This window comes from Theropithecus gelada, chromosome 18, assembly GCF_003255815.1.
Source record: "Theropithecus gelada isolate Dixy chromosome 18, Tgel_1.0, whole genome shotgun sequence".
NCBI lineage: Eukaryota > Metazoa > Chordata > Mammalia > Primates > Cercopithecidae > Theropithecus > Theropithecus gelada.
In genome coordinates, this window is record NC_037686.1 from 67,241,596 (window position 1) to 67,263,635 (window position 22,040).

The 22,040-nt window shown below is 48.8% G+C and overlaps 1 protein-coding gene and 1 long non-coding RNA gene across 2 annotated transcripts; one reads left to right on the forward strand and one right to left on the reverse strand.

Moving 5' to 3' along the window:
• Positions 1–868: 868 nt before the first annotated feature.
• Positions 869–22,034, reverse strand: FAM69C (family with sequence similarity 69 member C). Its single transcript, XM_025365401.1, has 4 exons — positions 22,002–22,034; positions 11,492–12,169; positions 7,157–7,321; positions 869–1,824 (listed from the first exon to the last, which is right to left on the reverse strand). Exons 2-4 carry the CDS (start codon positions 11,918–11,920, stop codon positions 1,606–1,608), a joined length of 813 nt encoding a protein of 270 aa, XP_025221186.1. The 5' UTR covers positions 11,921–12,169; positions 22,002–22,034; the 3' UTR covers positions 869–1,605.
• LOC112611502 lies at positions 8,089–15,108 on the forward strand. The gene is made up of 2 exons (XR_003116673.1): positions 8,089–8,276; positions 14,801–15,108. It is a non-coding gene; the product is annotated as an uncharacterized LOC112611502 (long non-coding RNA).
• Positions 22,035–22,040: the final 6 nt, after the last annotated feature.

Here is a 22,040-nt window from a genome sequence, read left to right on the forward strand (position 1 = left end):
ATGAGGAGGCCCTCTGTGGAACTCAGTGTCATTTGGAAGATCCCCAGTGGTGATGGGTAAGAATGGCAGCTGACAGTGGGCCTTCCCACAGGTCTTTGGGGAAGACAGAATTTAGAGCTGGGGGCCTCTGATCATCCTAGTCCTTCACACAACATTTCTCAGCTTGCCCTGAGGGGCAGAGTCAGTAAATGTGACCCCAAAGTCTGGAAGCAGGCACTCCCGTTTCTCTGGTTTAGAAAGGGGCTGCAGGCCAGGGTAAGAGATCATTTGGAATGTGTCCATTTGTGACTTTCACAACGTCAGATTAATTTGTCTTCTTTAATGTGTAAACTGCCAACATGACTTCCTGATTCTCTCATCTTTCTCGATTTCCCTTTTCATGTGATTTCTGTAAAGAGGTGACCCGTTGGTTTGTTGAGCACTCATGGGTCACAGGTATGGGTAGAAGCCAGGTCCCTTTAAGTGAAAGCTCACTGGCTCCATGTGGTCCATCTCCCTGTCTGTCTTTTGCTGGAAAAGCCTCCTTGGGATCACCACTGATGAGCATATCATGCCGCAGTATGACTTGATGCCTATCACTTGGTCTTCAGTCCATCAAAAGAAAGGTGCTGGTCTCTGGTCCTGCCTGGAGTCAATGCTGACCTCAGCATTTGCACTACTGTAGATTTTCACTGGAGGTGAAGACAATGCTGCGTCAAGCCAACCTACAAGTCTCTGCCCAGGGGAAGGTGCATTGCAATACGAGGCTCCCTAAAACCCCATCCATAACCCTGGTAGATTCCACAAAATGAAAAATACCATAAGCTGCCATTACACATGCTCTCCAATGCAAATTACATTTCCTAAGGATGCAATTTATTTTCTTTTCATTGTATTTAATTCCAAAAGAAAGGTCACACTTCTTTGCTAGGTAGGCAGGCTGTTCCGAAGGACACACTAGAGAAAGCACCACTCCCCACCCCAAACCACATTCCCAACACACTCACCTGCCCACACTCACACAATCACATACACACGCCCACACTTACATACACATGCTGACACCTGTGCACTCATGTGCACACACTCATTCACACTGTTCTACACATTCACACTCAGGCATACTCATAGGCCTCATGAGCACACTTACCTGTGCACACTCATACACATGCAGACACTCACGGGCACACTCATACATGCTCACATGCTCATTTGCACCCAGACACAGGCATACACATTCATTTGCATGCACGCACACACTTTTTAATGTAACGATTTACAGGAAAGAACAGCTGGAACTCGCTGGGATAACCAGGTACGAGTGCTCTCTGCAGAGAATAATGGCACACAGGTTTGTGTCTTCTGACTGAGGGCCCTCCTGAAGGGAGGTCTGTACCTCCTCCCTCCTTTTACACAAGGCGACAGGTCAGAGGCCAGGGTGGGACCAGAGCGAGGGAGGCATCGTCTCTGGCAGCAGCACTTACCACTCCACACTGTGGAGGCCAGAACAGCACCCCAGAGAACACTCATTCGCACAGGGGAAATGGCTCATCTTTCAAACAATGGCAGAAGAAATCCAGCAAAGGTCACTTTTCCTGTGTGAGCATGTTGAAGGCCAGAGAGTGGCTACTTCTCTGCCTCCTGCAACTCCCTCAGTGTGGCTTGGAGGAGTCGGCGAAGCTTCCAGAACACGCTGGGGGTGTCTCTCCAGGTGTTCCCGCTGGGGACCCCAGGGTCTGCACATTCCTGCACCGCCTCCTGTAACTGCAGCTGAAGCTGGAAAGAGACTGCAGAACTCTTGAGAGGTGCGGAAAACCAATGGCGAAATATTTTGTCACAGATGACCTGAGGGAAAGAAGGTGGGCAGTTAATTTAGGGCAGCAAATCCTCCTGAAAGCTTCCCAAGCCCAGGATTGGTTCTGAAACAGATCTCGGCTTCTCTCCCACCCCCACCCCCAGTCCCACCCCCGTCCTTCAGGGAGCACACTCCAGAGACCATCCGATTTGGAAACATGCATTCACTTCTGCCCCTTAAACCCTTCAGCACCATGAACAAGCGATGCCTCCGAGAGAAGCCAACGTCTGTGTGAGGCAAAAACTTCCCTTTCCAGCCCCCTAGCAGATGGACGAAGCTCTGGGTGACACTGTAAAAGGACTGGACACATTTCTAGGGAGGAAGGGAAGCAAAAGTCACAGTCACTGCTGCAGAAGGAGTTGGTCCTTTGCAGGCCTGAGGGAGGTCAGCTTTGCTGTCACCGCCTGGAGACGAGATTTCTTATCCACAAGCCGGTCCTAGTGACCACATTGACCATCTGACCGGGTCGTCCAGGGGGCCAAACAGTGCATGAGGGAGAAGTGTGTGAACTTGAGTGACCGCCTGTGTAGCACTTTAAGGCTCATGAAACAAAGGTATATTTGACAGAAAAGGCTGCAGGCATAAGGATCTTTGAAGGCTCTGTGAAATGTGTTATTCTAGGAGCAGAGGTAAAAATTAGACACTCTCTTTAATTCTTATCAGGTATGAAATTCAGTGATGCTGAGGATCCTGGAAATTTCTCCCTGTAAACATCTTGTTTGTTTTGTAGCTCTGACAGCTTCCCCCACGTTGGGAGAAATGACCTGCCCCTGCATGGTGCATCATGCTTTATTACTCTATATCACACTTTATATCAGACTCAATTAACAAATGCCTCCATTGTAAAGAGCTGCTGCTTCACAGAGGACAAAAACCTTCAACTTCTATTTCACAATCCCTGCAAAGGCAAGGATTCTTTTCAAAACCTAATTATGGCTTTTTTTTTTTTTTAATAGAGAATACATTTTCATGTGCAAAATTTAAAATGTTCTTAAGGCTAGACTGCGATCTCAGGCTCCACCTCACCCCGACGCTCAGCTCCCACTCTGAGAATGAGACATTCTTTGACATATACATTTCCTTTTTCTTTTATTTCACACATAGGTAATATATTATATACACTGTTCTCAATCTTCCACCCCCGTTTATATGAGGGAGATCCCTCCAAATTGATTTTTCTTTTTGAGACAGGCTCTCACTCTGTCACCCAGGCTGGAGTGCAGTGGTGCCATCTTGGCTCACTACAACTTTGACCTCCTTTGTTCAAGCGATCCTCCTACCTCAGCCTCCTGAGTAGCTGGGACTACAAGGGCATACCGCCATGCCTGGCTAGTTTTTGTATTTTTTGTAGAGACAGGGTTTTACCATGTTGCCCAGGCTGTTCTTGAACTCCAGGGCTCAAGTGATTCACCCACCCTGGCCTCCCAAAGTGCTGGGACTGCAGGCGTGAGCCACAACGCCCAGCTATTCCCTCCAAATCAGTTCTTATGAGGATATTCCATGTGATTTAATGGCTACTTCTGAAATGTGTGCATGTGTCATAAGTTATTTGACCAGTTCCCTATAGATGGAATTGAGGTTGCATAATAACTTTTGCTATTATGAACAATGCTGCAATAAATGTCTTGCAGATATATGCTATTGCATTTTGTGCATGTGACTACGTTTCTAGAAATAGGATTTCTGGGTCAAAGGGCATGTGCATTTTTTGTTTTGATAGATACGTTAAATTGACTCCATAAGATTTCTTCTCATTTACACTCCCCAGCAATGTATCCAAGACTGCTCATCCTCCCTTAGCCACTCCAACACAAATGTCACAGATTCATTTTGCCAACAGATGGGTGAAAATGGTTTAATTTGCATCTTTCTTAGTTTGAGAGTTATTTGTGCTTCCTTTTCAATGAATGGTCAAGTTTATATTTTTGGCCTTTGTTGTGTTCATTTGTAGATGCTCTTTATATCTTAAGGACATCGCCCTTGCTTTAGGTTGGTTCCCCAGGAAGTAGACTCTAAGACGGAGGTTTGCACACAGGGATTCTTTGAGGTCTGTCCTTGGGAAGCGCACTCCATGGAACTGAGGAAGAAGTAAATGTGTGGGGCTGGGGGGGTCCCTGTGGAGTTGTCCCTTAGTGAGGCACAGGGGCCTTGGTGTCAGGCCCACCCTCTTTAACCAATCACTAGATGCTGCCCCTGGAAAGTGGGTCTCCCCTTGGCAAAGCCAGTCCTGGGGGGAATGAGCTCCAGCAGCCGGGGCTAAGCCCCCTTCCACCCTCTACATTCCTGGTCTATAAGAAGAACTCCAAATGTTTTACAAATATTCTCATTTAACTTTTAAATTTGCTCTTTTTTTTTTTTTTGTAATTTTGTTTATGCCAACATGGGTTTGTTTGTTGTGTTTTTTTTTTTTTTTTCCTCTGAAAGATAATTAAATTTGTGAACTGTTTCTCTTTGGCTCTGTTTCATACTTACAAAGGCCTTCTCTATACTAGTATTTGAAACTCTCCCAGCTTTTTCTGGTACCTTAAGGATTTCTTCTTTTTATGTGTAAGTATCTGAGCCATCTGGAATCTAGTCTGAGGTCAGGAGGAGGGAGCTACCTTGGTGTTTGTCGTGCCCGGCAGCCAGTTCACCAGCACCGTTCACTGTGCGACCCAGCTGACCCTGCCCTGGTCTACAAGGCCCCCTTTATCAGAAGCTAAATATTTGTATTTCATTAGTCTATTTCTGAGATAGTTTTTATTCCATTTCATTGATTTGTAAATTTATATAGAGCAAGAATTTTGGGGGTAATTTGGGTTGAAAATGCAGAATATTAAGGCTGGGTGTGGTAGCTCAAGCCTGTAATCCCAGAATTTTGGTAGCTCAAACCTGTAATTTTGGGAATTAGAATTTTGGGAGGCCAAGATGGGAGGATCACTTGAGGCCAAAAGTTTGAGACCAGCCTGGGCAACATAGTGAAACCATGTCTCTGCAAAAAGTAAATTAAAAAATTAGCTAGGTGTGGTGGCATGCACCTGTAGTCCTGTTTATTTGGGAGGCTGAGGTGAGAGGATCCCTTGAGCCCAGGAGTTCGAGGCTGCAGTGAGCTATGGTTGCGCCACTGCACTCTAGCCTGGGTGATGAAGCGAGACCCTGTCTCTAAAATAAAATAAAATAGAAATAAAAAGTAATAAACTAAGAAAATATAAAATAAAGAAAATTGTAATCCTACTTTCCAGAAATACTTGCTTTTGACATTTTGGTATATAAGGGATTATATACTATTTAACAGAAATGGAATGGTATTGTAAATATTAATTTGTAACCTGCATTTTTTTCACCTAATAATGGTTCATATTTTCTCATATCCTTAAAGAAAATGTAATTTCATTTTCAGGACTTTATTCAAAGTCAATAATCAGATATGTGCACAAATAAAATTGCTCAGCTAAAGAGCATGGCTATGTCTAACAGCCACGACCCCTCAAGAGTGAAGTAATTCACAATCACGTTAACAATATAGACACTTTTCTATTTCCCTGAAGCCTCAACTGTTAATTAATAGCATTTAAATAACTACTCCCAATTGGTAAGTGAAATTTACAATCATTGGATTTTAATCTGAATGTCTTTGAATGGTAAGATAAAATGTTTTTCTGTCGGGTGCGGTGGCTCACGCCTGGAATCCCAGCATTTTTGGGAGGCCGAGGCGGGCAGATCATGAGGTCAGCAGTTCGAGACCATCCTGACCAACATGGTGAAACCCTGTCTCTACTAAAAATACAAAAAAATTAGCTGGGTGTGGTGGTGGGCGCCTGTAATCCCAGCTACTCGGGAGGCTGAGGCAGGAGAATCTCTTGAAACCAGAAAGCTGAGTTTGCAGTGAGCCAAGATTGCACCACTGCACTCTAGCCTGGGCAACGAGAGCAAAACTGTCTTTAAAAAAAAAAAAAAAAAAGTTTGTTCAAGTTGTCTGGCCATTTGGATTTCATCGTTTGTGTGTTTGGTGCCTGTTCTGCCAATTTTCTTTGTGTTCCTCTTGCACCTTGATGAATTGGTAAGAGCCCTTTCTACAGAAAGGGTGTAAACTCAGCCTCTCATTACATCGCAAAGAGCAGGCATTTGTATTCCCATTTTGTGAGCTGGGATCACAAGGCAGTGGACACTCAGGTGAAAATTATCTTCTTCCCACAGCTCAAGAAGAATGATTTCATGACGGACCTCACCAAGGGTGTGAGTCCACATTAAAGAGGCTGGGATGGAGACGTCTCTGAAGGCAGCTACATTCCTAGGCTTCCTGAAAGGGAAATGCTCAGTGATTCTTTGGCCTAAAAGGTCTGTGTAGACTCTGGGGTGGTGGAGTCGGGGTGTTCGTTTGGCTTGGTTGGGACCACTAGGTTAACAGCAGACCTGTCCCCGCCTTCCCAAATCATCCCCCATCATGGCTGATGCAGCACCACACGGGGCTCCTCTCTCCTCTCTCTCCTGCTCCCACCTCAACTGCATTTTGGGTCTGCAGTGGGCTCACATTGGCCTTTCAGGTTTAAGGAATGAGGAGGACAAGCTACAGTGGAGGGCCCTCTAGGGGAGTGGGTTGGATAGTGTGGGTCCAGAGCCTCCGTAGGCCATTGCATGCAACCAGGCCATAGGGGAGGTCTGCCTAGACACTGCGGGACCTCCTCCAGGTATGATCAACACCTGTGGGCCCAGATGTCTCCGCCGTCACCTTAAAGGCTCAAGTGATGGCAGAAAGAGACAGCTTCTGCCAAAAGAGGGGAGATGCTCCAACCCCAGCTGGGGGACCTGAGATCCGCCAGCTCTGACTGCCTGAACCCTGTATGTATTCCATTTGTGGCTGATCTCCTGGACTCGGCTCCTTTCTTCCTCTCTAAACCACCTCCTGGTACTGACCTCTGGCCTGTCTGGATGGTAGTTTCTGTTCAACCTCTAGTTAGGCCAGTGTCTCGGGACTGCTTCGCACCCTTCTCAGTATTATCTTTGATGGATTAGTCTCAGGGTTCTCATCGTGTATGTGCCCATGCTTATGAGAGGTGGTAGATATGTGGGGTGGAGCCTGGGCAAGAGGAAGCCCAGCAGCCAGCTCTGCAGGAGCTCCCTCATCAGATGCCCCTGGTCACCTGGCCAACAACCCTGGGGGTAGGCAACCAAGAGCACATGATTGTCCCATCCCCACCCTCCTGCCTTTATTGACCACATCGAGCCAGATGGATGGCCTGAAAAGGTTGACCTTGAGCTCCACTGAGGGTATCTAAAGTGCCAGCAGGCAGAAACAGCCAGACAGCACCCTCTCTCCCCCCAGCCCCGGCAGCCTCTGCTTACCTGCAGGTTGTTGTTGACGCGCTGCGCTCCGCACTTGTTGACTCGTAAATCACATCTTGAAAAACAGTCAAAGAAATTGCAGTCTTCATCGTCTGTGCAATTTTGCTCAAGGATTTCCCTCATTTTAGGTTCAAAAAAGGCCATGTCCACATCAATAGCCACCACCTGTAATCAAAACAGCACGGGGCTATCAAAGGACTACTGGTGGCCTCCGCGGAGAGGGAGCCTGTTCACAACTTTGGTTCACCTCGTGCGGGTGCCACTGTCCAGGTCACAGGTGATCCCACAACTCCCATGAGCCAAGAGGAAAGCCCCGGCCATGCCCTGGGGAGTGGATTGATCCCCTAAAGTGTCTGCATGCATTTTCTTTTATACAGGCGACTGTCATAGTTACAGTGGAAGGCTTTAACTGCAAAAAGGACCTTTGCAGCCACCAGTGAAAGCCCAGGATTTGGAACTATCACCACAAGTATCACTTCTCGTCTTTAGTCATTTTCTCAGCTTTGCAAGTAGCAACTCTGAGAGGCCTTATACATGAATTTCCCCTCCGCTGCCTTACCACGTGGGTCTCTGACCTTCAAGGGTCAGGACTCTAAAAGCTGTAAGATACAGCAAATCTATTCCCGTGAATACAAGCAATCCAGGGAATCCTCGTTTGAGTGGCGGGTCTCCAGGTGTGATGGAGAAACTGAGGTGGGCAGTGCCTACATTTTCTTCATGGCATGTCTGTTACCTGAGTCAGCTGGTTTCAGACTGACCAGTCAGACGACAAAGTGGGGGAAATATCAAAGTTCTCGAATTAGGACTGATACACAGAGGCCCTGAACAGGAGCGACGCCTGAGTTCCACTGTCATCGTGAGAACCTGATGACCGCTGGAACTTCAGATTTATCTTCCTGGCATCGAACCAAACAGACTTCAAAAACAGAGAGAGAATAACTTCTAAATTATGTAGCTCTTCCACCGCCACCTGGATGCAACAACAAAAACAGATGAGCTCAAACCTGAGAAAACCTGGAATCTGCCCAAATCAAGCTGTTTATAGCTTCGAGGTATTAAACAGCCACTAGGAAAGTTGATGAACTTGATGGAGTCAGTGGCATTTCACAAGCCTTCACAGGTCAGCATTGAAATATCAGCCTTTCTTTTTCCCTCTGGGAGTTTTGAAAAGGGTTTCATTTGCTGGTCATTGCCTCTTCAATCCTACGCAGTTTGGGAGGCACCTTTTGGTTTTGATTTTAGTTTTTCATTCAGGATTGATGCTAGAAGGCAATGAAGTTTCTTGGGGATTATTTAGTAAAACAGAGCAGGGGAGAATAATTTAGTTCAAAATATGTGGAGAATAATGAAGATAAACAATACAGACAGACCTTTTCTCTATTTAAGGGGTTTTGCCTAATTACTAATTCAGGCGCTGTAAGCAACTTCCAATTTTAATCTTTCCTATCCCATTATTTAGCCAAAACAAATAGCCGATTTCATTATTTACCCCGGTTAATACACTAAAAGTGAATAAGGACTATGCTAATGAATCTCGCATCTTTATAATTCATTATTGGGGCTACACGACTTTTCTATTCTTTCTATGGTTTCTCGCGATCTCCCCAGCCTCCCCCGGGCCCCTACTTAGAATTTTAGCTTCTTGCAACTTCTCCTTCCCATTTCTGATAGTTTCCTTCTCATCTCCCAGGGAGAGCCAGATTTATTTTTTAATTTTTAGTGTATGGGGTCTAGAATGGATTACAACTCTTATAAACATAACCCTATGCACCTAAAATAAGAACAGTATTTTTAAAAAAAAAACAAAAAACCTACATCATGTTTCTTAATATCAAGAGAATCATAAAGTCCTTCCTGCATAAAATTACCTAACTTGCCTCTTCTTCTTCAAACTTCCTCCTGGCATCAGAACAGGAAGATGAATGAGAATTATTTCATTCTTCACCAAAAACTGTGGCCCTGGAGTAGGAAGCCATACCATCTGTTGGAAAAGATCACTGACTGGCAATAGTTTCGGATCATGAAGGTTCCTAGTTTTTCATTTACAGCCACTGGACACATTCTCAAGATCTGCAAGTGTGCACCTGCCCTGCAGATGAGAGAACGACTGTGAATGACCAATTCTTACACCTCCACTGGGAGGTGCCCCTTCCTTCTGCCAGGGCAGCCCAGCAACCTGGGCTCAAAGGCAGGACCCACCTGCCGGGACTCTGAGATCACTAGCTCTCAAACTTGAGCACACATGAGAATCAACTAGGAGCCTTGTTTTGAAGACCGGGATTGCTGGCTCCCACCCCCACCATTTCAGGTTCAATAGGTCTGGCGTGGCGTCTGAGATTTGCATTTCTAAATGAGCTCTCTGGTCATGCAGATACTGCTGGTTTTCACTTAAAAGTTGTAAAATCTTGGGTAAAATAATTCCTTGAACTTCAGGGTCTGCAAGAACGGTGGAGAGCAGGACTGGTGAAGGGGTCTCCTCCTGCCCTCCCCTCCCTATTCTTGCCCAGGCCAAGGCTGCAGTGGAGGTAAGAGTCCTGAGCGGTGCAGCACCAGCCGACAAAATACAGTCTGGTGCTAGGCTGACGACGCACAGTCACGATTTCTTTGAACAAATATTTTCTGCTGATGGTGTGCAAGATACTGGAGGCACAACTTAGGTGGTTCCCACAAACCAATAACTGGATAATCAACAAGTATGTAGGTAAAAGCATCTGATGTCGCCCACTCGGCATCACAGACCCCATCAGCCTCTGCTCCTTCAAGAAGCGGATATCCTTGAAGTTCCCGCAACAATTACAGCACCTGCTGGGTCCCACTCATTGATGCCCACTGATACCTGCTGGAGGAATAAGGGAGTGACTGAGTGGCGAGAACTGGCCCGCAGCTGCCCGGAGCTGGGGGAGGTGGGTTGTGCGTGGATACTCCCTGACTTCCTCCTCAAGGCCTCAGTGTGGCTGTGGGTCATTCCCCGTGACACACATATCGGGACAGTGTCTGGGAGATGCTCAGGGTATTGCAGGTGGGGCTGAGTTCCCCCTGAGCTCCCAGCCCAGCACACAGACCTCCTGGAACCTCCCAGAACCTCCTAGCTATTTCCCTGACACCGCTGACTGGTCAGCCCCTCCAGGGCAGCAGGAGGCGAGGCATTAGGACAAAGCACTCAGGGCAAGATGTGTGATGCCCTTCACAGGAATGAGGGCATTACACTGGCAGCAAATTTAGTTTTCCAGCTGCTTTCAGAAGACCATGCCACTCCTAGGCTACCTGCCTTGGAGGCCATGACTGGCAGTCACAGTGCCTGCTTTTTGTCCCTTTATGTTGCAACCATGCTGAAGAGCGTGGTCCCACCATGAACCAGGCCCCACAGTGACCAGCACGCCCAGGTGACTGGAGCTAAGCTGGTCTGGCCGTTCTGCTGCCGGCACTGGCCGCGTCAGAATGAACTTGTTACAGCAGGTGGGGGAGCAGAGCATGCCACCTTCCCCAAACTTATCCTGCAGCCACGACATCCCTGCCAGTCTTATTACTACTTCCTGTTGGATGGTCCCAGCGCCTGGCACAGCATGAGGGCACCGGGATGATCGCAGCCGCATTAATCTGACACATCAGTGTTCGCCTAGCTGGGTGAAGGGAGAGGGGTTTGTGTTACACGGAGACACTGAGGCTCCTGCTGCTGTTCTTCCACACCTCACTGTTCTCACACAGCCGCCTGGCCCCAGAGTGGAGATGAGCATGCATGTGCCCTGTGGTGCAGTGGCAAGTATTTCTACCTGGGCAGGGCTTTCCCTTGTGGAAGGCACTAAAACCCCATTTGTTCCTCTAGAAGTCTTACATATGGAATAGAAACTGACTGGAACCTCTCCAGACAAAAAGCACTGGGGAAAGTTACTTGATGTCACAGAGCATGGGCAGCTTGAGAACAGCGTCCCCACACTGGAGGCCATCCTCCCGCATCGTCCTCGGCAGCTCCTCGCCTCCTGTGGACTGTTTTCTGCACAAGTTAAACAGACCCGCAAGAGAGGTTGCTGTTACGGGAGCTCGAAGCAGCCACAGAGCTCAGGTGAAGGAAGCAGAACAGCCTTCTGGGAGGACAAAGCTGGCCCAGCCCTCTGCCTCCCACTGGGGGTCCGTTCATTCAGATTCTCACTCGAGATGGATCTGTTCCTTGCTGACACCCGAAAGGAAGTGTTCTGGTAGGTGGGAGTTCTCTGAGGCTACAGAAGCGATAGTAGTTTGCTAACTCAGGACACAAGCTCAGAAACCTTCTCATTTCCTTCCCAACAGACCCGAGAGCTCCATTCTCTGCACAGAAACACACCGCCCTGCGCCACTTACTGTGAAGTCGCTCCGGATGGCAAAGTTTTCTGGCTTGATGTCGCAGAGGTGGAGGCGGTGGGAAAAGTCACTGTCAAAATGGTTCACCATGTCCAAGAAGCTGAGCGCGATGTCACTGATGGCCCTGGCCTGGCCACCCCCAGGGGCACCTGGGACCCGGTCCAGGGGGAAGAGTGCCCTGTGGTGGGGGCTGCCCGCGGCGAGGAACTCCACCGCGTAGAAGTGGCCACAGGAGCCCAGCACAGGCAGCACGTGTGGGCTCAGGTCCTGCAACAGGCTGAAGTAGACGTACTCCTCCTGCTGCAGCAGGGCCCACAAGCTGGCCAGCTGTCCCCGCCAGCGCGGGCCCCGCCTGCCCGGCCACCATGGCCCCAGGCTGCTGTTGGACAACTCCAGGCCCAGAGCGCTCTTGACCTCCCCAGCCACCATCAGGAGGAGCTCTGCCTCGGGGATGTCCTGGCCACCCTCCCCTTCCTCCTCTTCCAACAGGCTGAGGGGCGGGAAGCTGGAGAAGGCCTCCTCCTTGGACTTGAGGACCACGGGCCGGCCGCGCCAGTCGGCCTGTAGCACCTTCTTGCCCCTGTCGTAGTGCAGGCAGCGTTGGAACAGCAGCTTTCCCGCCACACACAGGTCCTCGCAGAGGTCCCCAGCCAGCGCGCCGCCCCGGTAGTCCTGGCACTGCAAGGAAGGGAACAGTCAGTCACCATGGGGAGGGCCAGGTGCCGTCCATCTCTCGGCTGGGGTTAGGGAAAGGGACAGCCTGGCCTCTGCCCTCAGGATGCTGATAAGCCAACTGTGCAGAGAAACCTCAGTCCTGTGGATCGCAGAGGCCACTCAGTCAGTAATTCAGGGGAAGGTTAAAGGAGCCGCTCACAGTCATTACACGACTCAGTTAGGCCTAGGACAGGTCTGCAGAATCAGGACACCTGCGACTGGGAAGCGCGACTTCCTATCATTCAGCTGGGTGGCTCTGGGAAGCCAGAGGCCAGGAAACCAACAGGTGAAGGGCTGGACCAGGCCAGTAGCTCTCGACTCTGGCTACACTGCAGGGTCACTGGGAGAGCTTCTAAGTCTCACATCTAAGCAGCTAGGTCAGGTCTCAGCAGAGGGAACCCAGGAGCCCTATCTGCCCACAGGCTGGACCATAGTAATGACCCTTCCTGCAGGTACATTCCTTGAGCTTGCTGTTTTCCACATGAAATGGAGTGGCCTCTAAAGCTTTCAGGCTGGAGGTTTGCAGATGTTTAGAGGAGAAGCCTCTGGAGGATACATGAGTGAGCACAGGGCTCATGGCTGGTGACCTGGAGAAGAAGGGGGACCAAGGAGGACCCATGCAGGATACATTCTGGAAGAGTAGGGCGTGTTTTCATCTGGGCGGCAAGCAAGGCTGTCCACGAGTCCCCGGATGGGGTGTTTCTCCTAAACCTCAGGAGACCTTAGGATGGAGCCACTAGCGGACCTGGCGACCTTCCCCACCACACCACAAATTCCCTGAGAAGCGCGTCCAGCCCGATGATCCTGCCAGAGGCAGGGAAGGAAGAAGTGAAGTATGGAAGGAAGGAGAGGACTGTCATCCTCTTCTCTCTTTTCTTTTTCAGAAAATCTAAACTATGGGACCACTTTTATTAGGGGTTGAGTATATTTCCTAATCCCACCTGTTTCCCCAACAAATGAGTCTTCCTCCATGTCAGCAAATGAAGGCCTCTCTTCCTTCCAGAAACTTCTACAGCACATGAAACAACAGAGTCACCCTCGTTCCTCTAAGGCCATGAGAAATGCCAAATCCCAAAGCTGTTGTTCTCACCCCATTTCATGTATGAGAAAGGACCTTGAAGTCTCAGCGGTGGAAGGGCAGCTTTGGTGCCAGGACAAAGGATGGGGCCAAGGGCCACTGAGCTTGGATTCCATGGCCCAACCTTACTGCCACATCCTCACCTGCTCTGGGCCTCAAATTCCTTTCCTGCGTCGCACCCCCTGCCTCCCTGCATGGTGATTGTACCGGCCAAGAGGGAAGTGTGCGTGCATGCCACAGCATATGCATGAGCACCAGGCATCAGGAGAGGCCTGAGAACAGCCTTGGGTTCATAATTGGATACTGCCCAGCCTTGCAGGTGGCCAGGTAGATCAACTTGACCCATCCCAAGCAGATTACAAGCAGCTCCTTGAGGTCAAAAGCTGGACCTCTAGTGTCTAGACGTACAAATAATTCCAAAATCAGGAGCATGATGGCTCACCCCTGTAACCCCCACACTTTGGGAAGCCAAGGCAGGCAGATCACTTGAGGCCAGGAGTTCGAGACCAGCCTGGCCAACATGGTGAAACCCCTTCTCTACTAAAAATACAAAAATTAGCCAGGCGTGGTGGTGCATGCCTGTAGTCCCAGCTACTAGGGAGGCTGAGGCAGGAGAATCACTTGAACCCATGAGGCACAGGTTGGAGTGAGCTGAAATTGTGCCACTGCACTCCAGCCTGGGCAACAGAGCAAGACTCTGTCTCAAAAAAAAAAAGAAATCCAAAATCAAAAAACCTCTGAAAACGTACAAGTTTTTCATGACTGATTTGACCTTATGTGGTGTCAAAACCCGGCTGAAAAGTTACGAGCCTATTTGTATCTATATGTGTTTGACTTGGTATGAATTCACATCCATTTTGCCGCAGAATTATTAACTTCATTACTGGCACTGCCCCACATGCAAAATATAAGGTAGTATATGATCTTTCTAACATTCAACAAGATTTGAATTTTGAGACACACCTGGCCCCAAACCATTAGATAAGAGAGGGACTGGGGGCTTTATAAACACTGCGGGCTAATCGTTCAAAGTGCTTATTGAAAAGAAACACCCCCAGACTCCCAGTGCTTAAAAGAAGTATCTAGATATTTTTCAGGACTATTTCAGGTAGTACAACAGCCTGAAAGGCCAAAGCCAAGCTGTCTGACTGCCCCCCTGGCTTCCTGCTGAGATGGGGGGGATCCTGCCAGCCACTGCAATTTAGATCTCTGTATAATGCATTGGGTGGGGGCGACGGGGGTCTTGCTTGGCTAACACAATGATGCAAGCGAGAGAGACCTATAGACAGAAACTCATGAACCTGGCCCTGGAGCTAGGGACACCACCCTATTTGCCTGGGGCTGACTTTGTGTCTTTGGAAACCCACACCCGTAAGGAAGTTGTATGAACATACATTCACCAGCTGCTTTAAACACCTTTGGAGTTGTGCACCTCCTGTGTTCATCTTGGAACTGAACTGAACAGAATCTTGGTTAAATGTCATTCTTTGGCTTTAACCCTGGTCACTCTTTCTCAGGCACCGGATCATGAAAGGCACATGGGAGGATCCAGACCCTTCACGCCCAGCATGCTTTGCTTGCCATCACCTCCACATCGCCCTTCGGAAGAACGTGGCAGCTGGTCAAGCTCCTCTGAGACCTTTCAGGAGAGCCCTGAGAGGTGAGGTGAGGACGAGTGATAAGGAACTGAGGCCACCATGAGCAAGAAGATATAGATGGCAGAAGCAGCAAGGGCTGTTCATTTTACTTGTTGGGGTTTGTCCCGTACTAGATCTGGTATTTACAGAGTTTCACGTCTCTATAAATCTGATAAGAAAGTGCAAAACAAAAACAAAAAACAAACAAACAAACAAACATTGTTTCCTGTTCTCCTTTTAAATTTAAAAAAAAAAAAAAGCTTCCGTAAGTGTGATACCCAAAATAGTTGATTCATTCCCATAAAATTTTACAGTGTTCTCACATATTTAGTGAAAAGTGCTTTTGCATAAAGTAGAGAACCATTGAAAAAGAAAGGAAAGCACAGAATAGGACTCCAGTGTAGCCAGAGGTGTGACCCTGAGCTGGGAGCTTCAGAGTCCTGCAGTGCTGAGGAGGGGAGGGCGGGGAGACGTGGTCCTGGTTGCAACTGAGAGAGGAGGCTCAGGAGAGAAGTGTCAGAGACACAGGGCCCTGTTTTCTATTAGCCTGTGATAAGCAGAGTGAGGAGGGTGCCCACTGTGACTGCCAGGGCCCTCACCCCTGTCATCTGAACTGTGGCCACCATAGCCACTAGCCATGAGAGACACCTGCCGGCCAAGAAGCCACCTCCTCTTGGCTCCACTGGGATTGGGACTGGGCCACCCCCAGATCACCAGCGCCAGCTTTCCCAGCTGCGCCTGAGCCTGGACGGGCCACCATCAGGCCACAGCCGCCAGACTCCGGAGTTCGTGGAGCAGAGGGGACAGCCTTCGAAATTCCTAAATAACATTAGAGTGACAGGGCAGGGCCACCGTGAGGCTAAGCTTGGCACAGATTGGGTCTGCCTCTGGGTTCTGCCCCTGGCTTGCTGTGTGACTTGCTTCCGAGTCTGGAAAATGAGGACAATGGTGCCGTGTCCTGGAGTCAAACAAGGTCACAGGGAGACAGTCCTACCACAGTGCCCGGCCTAAGGTGGCTCGCTCAAGGCTAGTCCCCTCTCCAGCCCTGGTTGGGAAAGGGTGGGGGGCCCGGGCGTCTTCTTCCTGGGGGAGATGCCTCTGAGCTCAATTTTGAAAGAGGAGTTAGAAATCTGCCTTAGCAGGCAAGGGAGAGGCCAGCTGAGTCACGGAGAAGAACTTGTGCAAAGGCCCCGAGTTTCAAAGTAACCCTGTGTGTTCAGAGACCCAGAAACGGCCCCTGGGAGGAGAGGGCACAGTTGAAGCAAGCGCCTACTGACAGGCTGGGCTGCTGTATGTGAAACACCGTTCGGGTGTCTCCATCGGACTCACATGCTTCCTACCCAGCCTGGCCAAATCAAAATTTGCCCGGAAGCCAGCCCCACCCCTAAGTGGAATTCTTGTCTTCCTCCCCTACCCCAGCGCTCAGTAAATCATGGCCATGTGAGAGCGTCACTGGGTCAGGTCCCCACAGCACCGTGTTTAATACAAACTGTGCCTCATCAATGACATACAAATCTATACGAGATTTGCCCCTGTGAATTTGGAGGGCGATTCCAAACAGGAGTTGTGAGACATTTAGAACAATGGTGTAACTGTTGAATTTGGCATCCAGCCTATGGGTTTTGGAAGGAAACATTCATTTTGGCTGTTTTTCTGAAGATCAGAACATTGACTTCCAAGCCTGCCTCCCTGACGCCTGCTTCTTGCTGCGACACTGGGTATCAGAAAGGGCAGAAAGTGCAGCAGGTGACGAAAGCCTTAACCAGACCTGCCAGCTTCTACAGGTAAGGTCTTGGGTTTGTAACCTAACTTTTCAGTATCCCGGTCACCGCGCTTGTCCTAAGAAAGCATTTACATTACAGCGACGCATGCCAAAAACACACACAGCTCTTCCTCAACTTACAGTGGGTGATGTCCCAACAACCCCAGAGTAAGTTGAAAATGGGTTTCATACCCCTAACCCACTGAGCATCACCGCTTAGCCCAGCCTACCTTCAACACGCTCAGAACACTTACAGCAGCCGATGGCAGGGCAAAATCATCTCAAACAAAGCCAATGTAAAATACAGTGTTGACTTTCTCATGTAATATATTGAATACTGCCCTGAAAGTGAAAAACAGAATGGTTGTATGGATCCTCAAAGTGAGTTCCCACTGAATGCATCTCACTTTCACCACATCATAAAGTTGAAAAATCGTAAGTGAAATCATCATAAGTCAGGGACCGTCTGTATACAAGTGTGGTTATGTCACAGATGTTCCTTGATACCCTTTACAATGAAGTATTTTCGGCATTTCAGTTCCTACTCTTCTTATGTAGAACGCAAAATTTGTCTCCCATGGCTTACCAGTGTTAACGTCTAAGTCTGCAGAATTGTTCTGCATGTCTGGGCCTGCTAAGCACAGAAAAAGATTTCATCCAGCCTTTTAAAAAAAACAGTCAACTTAATGTACAAATTGCAAGTTTGAATTTAAAATTTTTATCAGGCCAGGCACAGTGGATCATGCCTGTAATCCCAGCAGTTTGGGAGGCTGAGGCAGAAGGATCACTTGAGCCCAGGAATTCAAGACCAGCCTGGGTGGGCAACATGGCGAGACCCCTGTCTCTGCAAAAATAAAAAAAAAATTAGCTGGGCCACATTTATAGTCCCAGCGACTTGGGAGACGGAGACAGGAGGATTACTTGAGCCTGGGAGGTAGAGGCTGCAGTGAGCCACCCTGTCTCAAGAAAACAAAGGAAAACCCCAAAAACTTTCATCATCTTAAAGATAATAGTAGAATTATTTTATTAGCAGCATATCCTGTTGAAGTAGCTGAGTTTTTTTTAAACTCAATAGAAGTAGTTTATACAGGTCTATTTTAAAAGGTAGTCTTTCTCAGACTCCTCTGTGCATAGGAGGAGCTCCTAAGGCCAGCTTAAAGACAGGTACATTTTTTGTACCCAAATGTGTGTGTATATAAAATCCACAGGTATTGGAGTTGGAAATACACTGAAAAAACAAGTTAGTCTCATTGCAGCTAACTCTGGCGTGCTTTTAAAATTAATTACATTTGCAGTGGATTTGTGCTTCTCATGGATGTGAAAATATCCACACAGATGCACTTTCCCATCAAATCAGTCCTAGCTTTTGTAAGAAGCACTCTTTGCAATCATTGCTTAGTATCTTTCTATGTCGTGGTTCTCAGGCAAAAACAAAACCGGTCCACTCTAGTCTAGAAAAACTATTGATAAGGTCCCAGAGGTCATGTCTGAGGGCTGGGTTTTCTTTTGTGTGTTTGTTTTTAAGGAGCATTAAGCTCCTATGCAGTTTAGCAACACTCATACTTGACAGTGGTATGCTTTCCGAAGCAGCTATGCTGTGCTTTGCAGAATCTCAGCGCAGTTAGCTCGTACACTGTGTAACCCCTCTCTACTTTAGGAATGTGGCCGAGCATTCAGGCAGAGTCATTCACTGCTGAGAAATCTCTCTGGGTATGTGCCCTGGATGCTGTAGTCCCGTTGGGACCTCAACAGTTTCTATCACAGAGGCAAAGAAAGATAAGCCTGCCCTATTAAAAACGAAGCTCTAATGTAGACAACTACATGAAATTCCATCAAGACCTAACTAGCCAAAAGGCAGTTAAGCCTTCAGGATAGCAGTCTGTGGGAATATCTTTGACATGCTTTGAAAATGATTTGCTATGGAAGGGTTAAGTATACGAGGTGTTACATAGGGTTTCCACTATTAGAGAAGCCGCTTACCGTCACGTCATTGCTACCATCAGACTACACAGAGTCATGTCCTGGTGCCTCACCATATTAACTGTGTGAAGCAGGGCAAGTCACTTCACCTCCCAGGGGCTCAGTTTTGCCATCTGTGAAATGGGGATACTAAAAGCAACTACTTCATAGAGGTTGTTGAGGGAATTCAGTGAAATAAGCCCCATGAAATGATTCACACAGTGCCTTCCCAGAGGAAGAGTCAACAGACAGCAGCCCACATCTTCTGCCTCTGTGTGAAGGGCTCAGCCTGCAGAATGAATGAGAAGCCAGGCGTATCAATGATCCAGCACCAAGCTAGCCCCCCAGCTGGCTGGGCCTGCTGACACAGCCCACTGGAAAAGCGGGGCTCCAGAGACCTGAGTGCACCTATTTCTTGATTACGGTGTGTTGTCCCTCTTCAAGCCGCCATTAAGAAGAGCCCTAGAGTCTGACCAGGAAAATCTGAGCTGGAAGACCCGGGGCTCAATTCCCTTGGAACAGTTCAGGTTGGCTCTTCTAGAAACTTGTCAGTGGGATGTGGTTGGCTAGAGTGGAACCTCCCTGGGGAGGTGGAGTGTGGGCTTGGGGAGAACATGGAGACCTCTGATCCCTATCCCCTGACTCTGACTTGCCCCTAAGCTTTTTCCTCTGATTCCTTTATCCTACAGGTGGGTTCACCCCTGGCAGGCCAGCAATGCCCCCTGCCAGGCGGGAGCCTGGGAACACTGGCAGCCCCCGCTACCGGGGGCGGGAAATCCACCACAACTCCCTGGCCTCTGCCAGAAAGTCTCCCTTCGGCTCAGCTGGCAAAGTGGTTTCTTCTGTGCTTTGGTATTCAGAGTGAAAGCTAATGAGAGTCTGGAGGCCCATCAGGAAAATAACAACCAGTTTTATTATTACAGATAAAAGCCAGGCAGAATGAATCAGAAAGTGCCAGGGGAGCGGAGACAGAGGCTCAATTCAGTTCAAGTCCTCAGAAGACACAATGCCAACCTCTACTTGGCAACTCAGCCCGGCAGAGTTGGGATTGTGAAGACTGGGGTCGTATTTAAACCCTGTCCTAACTGAGAGTGTCCTGGGTAAAACTTGAGTCAGGGAACTGTGTGGGTCTCACATCAACATATGCAGGATGAAAACAGTAGAAAAGGAAGTGGCAGGCAGACAGGGGGAGAAAGAGTTCTGAGAATGTGTAAGGAGTAAGGAACTCAAACAGGGCCTGCGGCAAAGGCTGCTCCCCAACAAACCAGTTCACGGAGACAGCGTCACATCAACACCTAGGGAGATGGATGTGGCCTCCGCCATCGTTCTTTTGGCAGTAGGAAAGATTGAGGGCCTTCAGGGGCAGAACCAATCTCTCCAGCTTTATGTCTGACCAGAAATTATTCCATATGGCTGCCATTGAAGATATATTGGTAAAGCCTCTAAACAGAATTGGTTTTAATTTACGACCTGGAATGCTGGGAAAGTTATGATTAGCAATTACTTAAATTATGCTGGACGATTTAATTTCCATTATTAAGCCTTTCCTCACTTAACCAAAGGTAAAGAAATGAAAAATGGCATTCCTTTTTTATCTTAAGCTAAAGGATTTCTATATTAAATTTGTAAATAGGTGTTCCACTCTAGCCAAACCATCAATGTTTGTTTATTATAATTAGTCTATCAGCACTCCCTTTATAAGAAAAGAAAACCAGGGGGGAAAAAATTTATAAATGAAAAGGATTTTTATGGGTTCCTAAGAAAAATCAATGAGCTCTTACAACTTAACACTTGATAAAACTGGCCCAGTGTGGTGGTTCATGCCTGTAATCCTAGCACTTTGGAAGACCGAGGTGGGAAGATCGCCTGAGGTCGGGAGTTCGAGACCAGCCTGACCAACATGGAGAAACCACTGTCTCTACTAATAATACAAAATTAGCTGGGCGTGGTGGCAGAGGTTGCGGTGAGCAGAGATCAGGCCATTACACTTTAGCCTGGGCAACAAGAGCAAAACTCCATTAAAAAAAAAAAAAGAAAAGAAAAAAAGAAACTTGATGAAACTTAAGTGTAACACTAGAAGGGGTCAATAGAATCTATGGGTGTCTCACCTACATACGTTCAATTCACGATGACACTATGACCCGCGTCAGAGTTAATTAGGGAGCATAACTTGTTTTAGCTGGTATACCTGGCTCACTTTTTAAAAAAACAATTTCAATCTCACTTAAAAAATCATTTACTTTAAAAACCTTTGTGGTCCCACATTTTGAAAATCTACAATCTCAAAAGGCCCACCCATATGTAAGCAACTGGACTGAAAACTTCCCATGTGTTTCTTGAAGAGTTTTTAGAAAATAGATCACTTTTCAAACCAAATGCTTAGACGGTCACTATTTTAGGAAGTGAATAATCGCTTGAGAAGTCATGTAAGAGTTGTTGCTACTATCTTCCCCTTTCTGGGATTTAGGGGACTCCCACGTTTATTCAAGTCTCCTTTGCGCCTGAAAGAACGGCTAGCCACGTTTCCAGTCAACTAAAGGTGGGTATTTCATTCACGTGATGTGAGCCCAGCGCACGCAGCAGTCTGCAAAATGCCAAATGTTTCTTCCTCACCCTAATTTTCCGGTTCAGTTGAGGAGCTGCTGGGTGCGAGCTTTCGGGCCCTCCCGGGTTAGGAGGCTCCTGTCGAGGACCCAGGATCCGGGATCCGCCCGGTCCGAGCCGCCTTCGCAGCGCGCTCTGCTCGCCAGAGCGCACGCTGCATCGGTTCCCACAGACCGCGATCGCGGAGAGCCCGGGCTCTGGGGCGCAGGAGGGCCGGGGTCCGACCAGCCCTCCGCATGGGCTTGGCGAGGTAGGGGGAGACCTGGCAGCTCAGGGCGGAATCACAGAACGCGGGCTGGGCTGGAGCGCTGCGGACCCGAGAGACAGAGGCGTGGCACCCCCGATCCCGAACCCCGCACTGGCTCGTGCCCAGAGCCCGGCGGCCTGACACCGGACGCCGGCACCGAGGGGCTGTCCGGAGGCTCGACCAGACCTAGACACTCGTATGAAACCCACAAACTTTCTTCCGGAGCTCGGGCTCAGGGGTGGCGAGAGTAGGACGGAAAGGCTGTCTGGGGACAAAGGGCAAATGCTGGCGAAAAGGGGAGAGACACCCCAGCTAGCCCACAGAGCATTCCCGGCTGCTTCCCCATTCGGGGGACCAGGGCGTGCGCCTCTGGCATTCCACGCAGGTGTCGGGACCCCACGCCCCCGGCGGGTGCCACCCAAGTCCCCGGGGAAAGCTGGGGGTCGGGGACGGGTGCGATCCCCCCTCCCGGGACGCGCGGCGCGGGGCAGAGCGGCGGCGGGACTTACCAGCGCAGCCAGGATGCGCCGGCTCTTCTCGTTGGTGCA

Bases quoted from the DNA above. Each gene is read 5' to 3' on its own strand.
- FAM69C (XM_025365401.1), bottom strand. From the start codon at position 11,920: ATGGTGGCTGGGGAGGTCAAGAGCGCTCTGGGCCTGGAGTTGTCCAAC. The intron at 7,322-11,491 runs GTAAGTGGCGCA...TTTTGATTACAG, and splicing joins CCATCCGGAGCGACTTCACA to GTGGTGGCTATTGATGTGGA. The intron at 1,825-7,156 runs GTAAGCAGAGGC...TCTTTCCCTCAG, and splicing joins GCGTCAACAACAACCTGCAG to GTCATCTGTGACAAAATATT.